Below are 6533 nucleotides of genomic sequence, written 5' to 3'. Positions count from 1 at the left end.
TTGTGCCCCATTCCAGGTTCTTACCCAGATGTACAACAAGGAACTTGTAGGACTCCACAATCTCTACTTTGCATGTTAATGGAAATAGCATGAAGTTTTTTCCTTCTAAAGAACACTACAGGTTTAGATGTTAAATTGTAAACAGTTGTCCCTACCATGATTATCAGGTATTTACTAGTGTGTTTGTCTTCTTCCTTCAATTATATCAGAAGCATTCATTTCTACCAGTAAAACTGTATTTCTTGACTTCGTCTCATACTCTGCCCAAATATTAGTTTATAAAAATTTCCTTAAAAATCTGGAAAATCCCGTTTTAAATATGCAGTATGCTCATTGGCTGTTAAATGGAAAGAATTAAGTACCAGAGTACAAAGCACATAAAATTTCACGAAGATTTCGTGCATGAAAGTAGTCACGTAGCTAAAGAATGTTGCTGTGTGTGACCAATCAGTGAGTTCCAGTATTGTCAAAAAAGGAAACAAACAAAATGTGTCTCACGACTGTGTATTTAGCACGGACAACTAAGGGGTGTCATGCTAGGTACTTTCCATTTGCGTGCTTCTGCGAGGTGGCAGAGCCGTAATGAGATTGTAAAGCCCACGTCTTTAGCTATTCTCTGTTTCACAAGAAACCAAATCAAAACGACTTTAAGTGACTGCTTAGATACTAGTACACACGGATACCACACAAACACTGTTTTCTGTCTCTTAGCTGAAGGTTTAACTGCGTGCAGTCTTGTCCTAGGCGCCCGACTGACCGCAGACAAAACTTCAAACAGAAACCACACCTTGTTCGCATCTTATTGGTTATATCGCCGTTGTCATTTGAATTAAATTAAATATTTAAAGATGTGATTGGGGGACTAACATTTCAATCACAAAGCGGGTTTCTACTCTGTGTAAAGTGAATGTGCGGCTGAATTGACCGGGTAATGTGTGCAACACCAAGGAGTGTATGCAATAGCGGAGCGGGGGATCTGGCTAATTATTTACGTTCGAAATTAAGGAAAAACAGAACAAAACGAGTCAAAGGATTTAATTGAACACTGCTCAAGACATGCGTCCTGCACGGAAATGGTGGACTATTTGCACGATAAGCATCCTATTGATTTTCTATAAGACAAAAGAAATAGCAAGAACTGAGGAACACCAGGAAACACAACTCATCGGGTAATGTTACGTTCGTTTATGGAAATAAAAATTGAACATACTGTACGGATGCACTTATTTTTTAATATTTTTACATAAGCTTTTTCTAGTTCACCTAAAGGATGAGCTTTTTTTATAGAAAGCTAGAGGAAGGAATATGTTTTCCTGTGAAATATGTTTTGAATAGGAGCTTTATCTACCCTTTCAGAACTATGTATTGAGTGGTAACACAAACGAGATGATTTAAATGTTTTTTCTCCATTTTGAGGTACTGTCTATTGTCTAAGGAAATCGCAATTTGGAGGACGCTTATATTATCCTTTGTTTGCTGTGTATTTGCATTACAATTGATACACTGATGGTTAGTCGTCTTCAGTGTAGGAGTGTTAACAGCCCGTTCATTTTATCGAGGTATTGATTTCTGAATTGTTTTCCTAACATATAAGTATTATAGTTTGAATGCTTGGCAGTTCCATATTGTTTTCATACATTCTGCTTAGATTTTTTTTTATTCGGGAAAAAAATGCAATGGATATCAGTCATTCTTAAAGGCAGTTGTTTCTTTACTTGTAAAAATAATTGGAGTTTTCTACTTAGTTTCAGGTGTAGATTATAAATTAAATTAGACGTAAATACATAAATATTGGATAGATAATGTTAATGAAAGCAAAACGAAAGTCAGGGATGAACCTCAGGAAAAGTGGAATTCGCATATAACCAATCATATTTGGAAATAAATCAAAATAAAACAGAAGTTCAGGTTTAGTTTACCAAAAAAACAGCCAGTTAGTACAGTTTCGGACGAATTTTCAACCGGCCAAGGATTTACTGTAATTTTTAGTGCTATAAAACTAACAAAGTTCGTATCACGGCTTTGAGTAAGACGGACGCTGCTCAAAGGTTTCAGTTTGCCTTCTCTTTTTCGATGAGCTGAGGGTTTTTTCTTCGATTGTTTCGTATTTCTATATTAATATTTCACATGCCTGTGAAATGTTTGTATTTCTGCAATGGTTCTTCGGTTTACAACCTTCCAGCTTGACGTTCGTCTTTGTCTCCATTTCTGTTTTTTATTTTGTAAAAACCTTTGAATTCTTGACACCGAAAGTGATAGAAATGAAATGAAACACATCAGAAGCGTGAAAGATGAGTGATGAGTCAGTTATTAAGTTGAGTTTACCATAATTTTCACTTGGGAAAATATACTTGAAGACTTATAATTAGACTCAGAATTATAATATAGGTTTAAAAATCGCTTTAAAGGAGGAAACGTCTATAAGATAAATGCCAGGATGCGCATTAATTAATCAGAACTGTCGAAGAGATTCGTGTGTACTGTATCTCCAAGAAGGACCTTCGAAAAGTAAGAGATTAAAAGTAATGCTGTTTTAGTTAGCTCATGTGAAGTGCTGGCCTTTGAGGCAATAAAATGACGTCTGCAGAAAATATGTAAGTAGATCTAGCTTGGACATGTCTGGATGAATTCTTAGCTTTTAAATCATCTCCAGAAAACTGTGCAAACGTTAACCTATACAAGGAGTAAAAGCATTCATACATACATAAAACAGGAAGAAAAAGTTCAGTGTATATTTTGGGTCAGTGCTAGTTAATTAAGAAACTTTTTTCCCCTCTAACCTGCAAGGTGCAGTAAATATTATACAGATTTAGGAAGGACATCTGAGACGTGTTGCATTTCAGTTCAGTTACTGCATGATCTTTTTATTAGTTCTTTATGGTTAGGTATGTGCTCATTGGAGACAGGAAGATAGTCTTGGTGATGCTTCTGTTTATGCTGATGGGGGAGCTGTGGTCAAAAGCCACACACAGACTTGGCTCTGTCAGCTCTAAGGTTAAGCAAGACCTGTGGTTTCCTTTTTTCGATAAGACAAACCAAATGCTCATCAAAACAGGAAAACACATAACTTAACATGAGATCTATGAACATATGTACAGCTAGTTTTGCTAAACCTAAATTGTTGAAGATCATGCTTCATTAATTGAAGCACTATAGTATCTTTTCCATGTAGTAAAGAAGAAGGAATAAGTCTGTGAATGGTTCAGTCGCTTAAATCAGGCTGTACAGACAGAAATATTGGAGGTCTTGATGACTTGATGGCATGTAATGTATAGTTTGTGGTAATTAGGGGAAGTTTTGGTACAATATGTGAAGGAAAAGGAGTACTTGTAGAATGGGACCCCATAAGTGTATTTCCTGCCAAACATACACTGCCATTAGCATTACTTATGAAGCATACAGTAGCTGGCCAGAGCCCGGATTCGAGCTGCTGTCACAGGCACAGGCGTTTGAGTGCTTGACCTATGTGATGCTAAAAGGCCATGAGTCTGATTCACGCAGGTTTAACCTTCCAGAAAGCTCTGGGGAGTGGTGTCAATCTTAAATGTACATTTATTTTTTTAACACCAAGTCCCATTACATGTTCTGACCCTCAAAACCCTAAGGCAACTTCAGTAGTTGATAAGCAGTAACCCATTTTATCTGAGACACAACACTGTGATTGGTACCTGAACTCAAAAAGTCATTTTAGGCACTAGACGTTACTACAAAGTACATTAACCAGAAACAATGAATCAAATGGCTTTAAGTGACCAAGTAGAGTTAACAATGTACACAGAATTGTAAAGCTTTATTCCATGCTGAAAAGAAAAGACACAACGTTTCGGCTGTGAAACCTTCTTCAGATGACTTCTTCCTTTGCAGCCTACACATGCTAATGCAGCTACCTACTTTTACATCTACAAAGAATTGTGACCACATTTCTTTGAGTCTGAAAGAAAGAGTACGTTTTTTTAAAACCCTTGCGTTTTCAACTTGATTAGCTTTTATCTGGTATCCAATTAGTAAGATGTTTTATCAAGTTTTAAGACCTTAACAGTTATACATTGTTAAAACACCTGTGTATGTATAAGATGTCTTATTTTGTAAATGAACAAGCAGAAGTTAGAAGTAAATTTCACATTTAATTAAATAACAAGTTAAATGTACACATCATGTTTGTTGATGCTTCAGGGGCACATGTTTATACTGCCCCCCTCTCATACAGTAGTTTGAAAGAGACTGTTACAATGATGTCATTCACAAGTTTCTCCACTGTTTTTTGGTGGAGTGAGCTCATGTTATGCCATGCCATGCCATTGACACTTCTTCATTAATGCTATAAAGAAAAAGTCTATTCAGAGCTTTCCCCAGGGTTCAGTTTTAAGTGCAAAACCACACTCCCATCATATAACCAGTCCTACATGTTGCAGAGCTAAATTTGAAAGAGAAATACAGGAATTTTCACACCTTGGCTCTAAGGATACACTCCCTGATGTAGCCATAGGTAATGATGGGCAGATTACATAGACCTTCCATTATTCACTGTTACTAATTTAAGAACAACTGTCCAAAACCGAATTTCGTTCTTTATCATTTATACAGTGCCCTCCAGAATTATTGGCACCCTTGGTGAAGATGAGCAAAAAAGTCTATGAAAAAATCTTTGTTGTTTATCAGCTTGATCTTACACTAAAAATATGAGAGAAATCGAACCTTTCTGTGAGGTAAAATTATCGAAAGAAAAAATCCTTATAAAAAATAAACATTTTTCTCAAAAACACGTCACAATTATTGGCACCCCTGCATTTAATACTTTGTGCACCCTCCCTTTACAAAGATAACAGCACCGACTCTTCGCTTATAATGCTGGATGAGGTGGGAGAACGCATATAAAGGGATCTGAGACCATTCCTCCATACAAAATCTCTCCAGAGCCTTCAGAGTCCTTGGTCCTCGCTTGTGGACTCTCCTTTTCAGGTCAATCCACAGGTTTCAATGGGATTTAGGTCAGGGGACTGGGATTACCACTACAAAAGCTTGATTCTGTGGTCAGTGAGCCATTTCTGTGTGGATTTGGAGGTATGCTTTGGATCATTGTCCTGCTGGAAGATCCAACCATGACCCAGTCTTAGCCTCCTGGCAAAGGCAGCCTGATTTTGATCTAAAATCTCCTGGTATTTGATGGAGTCCATGATGCCATGTATCCTAACAAGATTCCCAAGGCCTTTGGAAGATAAACAGCCCTACAACATCACAGACCAACCATCATTCTTCACAGTGGGGATTTTGTTCCTTTCTGCATGACCTTGACTCTTTTTACATCAAACCCACTTCTGGTGTTTGTTGCCAAAAAGCTCTATTTCTGTTTCATCTGACCATAGAACCCGGTTCCAATCAAAGTTACAGTGATGTTTAGCGAACTCCAGGCCTCTTGAACAATGCTCCTCACTGTGTGTGACGCAAAATACACTTGCGTCCTCTTCCAGGCAGGATCATCACAGCTCCAGTTGTTGAAACTTCTTAATTATTGCCTTAATAGGGGAGATGGGTATTTTCAGGTGTGAAGCTATTTTTTTATAGCCTTTGCCTGATTTATGAAGGTCAACAACCTTTTGTCTCATATCATTTGTGTATTCTCTGATCTTCCCCATGTTGATGGATGACTAAGGGTGTTTGGCTTGCGTGTCACCTCATATTTATACCCCAGTAAAACAGGAAGGACCACGAGTTCCTAAAGACTCAGGTTTGCTTAAAAAAAGGTCAAATATGAATGGGAATATATGTCAATTAGATTTTGTTCATAGGAATTTCTAGGGGTGCCAATAATTGTGACACCTGTTTTTGAGAAAAATGTTTATTTTTTATAAGGATTTTTTTCTTTGAATAATTTTACCTCACTGAAAGGTTAGATTTTTCACATTTTCAGTGTAAGATCAAGCTGATAAACAACAAATACATTTTATCATAGCCTTTTTTGCTCATCTTTACCTAGGGTGACAACAATTCTGGAGGGCACTGTATATTGAGTCAGGCTGCAACCTACAGCAATCAGTTTATCAACTATTACAATTTTTGAACACTGCACTGTTTTGAACATGTTATCAGACTCTTATTTGTAAACTTCAGGAGTTTAAGACCAGGAGAGTATTATGTACTGCTAACACATGGATTTGATGTGATAAACTGTGCTGTATCCAAACCTAAATCAATAAAAATCCTTCTTATTGATAACTTGGGAGTTTTAAAATCAGTTTCATTATCTTTCTATGATAAAGATTATTATGGTATGTATACAAAGTGCTTAATGACAAAAATAGTAAGTAATTATGAAGTGAACTATTTTTCTTCGCTGTGTTCGTAATTGTAAGGTTCAAGCAGGGAACTGTGTACGTTTGCGTTGGCTGAAGAAGTAGCCTAGAGGTTAATTCCACTGAAAAGAAGTTCTGTTTTTCAGCATGAAATTAACTTTAACTTTTACCTATATTTAAATGTTTTTTTTTATAACAATATATAATAATTTAACATGAAAACTTAATTCTTAAGCTAAAGTA

At 36.6% G+C, this 6533-nt stretch overlaps 1 protein-coding gene across 1 annotated transcript in view; it reads left to right on the top strand.

Annotated features, from left to right (window-relative positions):
• The first annotated feature begins 848 nt into the window (after nucleotides 1–848).
• The window catches only part of st8sia4 (ST8 alpha-N-acetyl-neuraminide alpha-2,8-sialyltransferase 4), a 62490-nt gene continuing 56805 nt past the window's right edge, over nucleotides 849–6533 (top strand). Inside the window, exon 1 of the mRNA XM_088629959.1 lies at nucleotides 849–1169. Within this exon, the coding sequence (XP_088486085.1) occupies nucleotides 1057–1169 (113 nt within the window). The 5' untranslated portion in view covers nucleotides 849–1056. The remainder of the gene's footprint in view (nucleotides 1170–6533) is intronic.

The sequence above is a fragment of the Lepisosteus platostomus genome, chromosome 4 (assembly GCF_059453375.1).
Source record: "Lepisosteus platostomus isolate fLepPlt1 chromosome 4, fLepPlt1.hap1, whole genome shotgun sequence".
NCBI lineage: Eukaryota > Metazoa > Chordata > Actinopteri > Semionotiformes > Lepisosteidae > Lepisosteus > Lepisosteus platostomus.
Note: the sequence above shows the minus strand (reverse complement) of the source record. Positions and strands in the feature narration are given on the sequence as shown.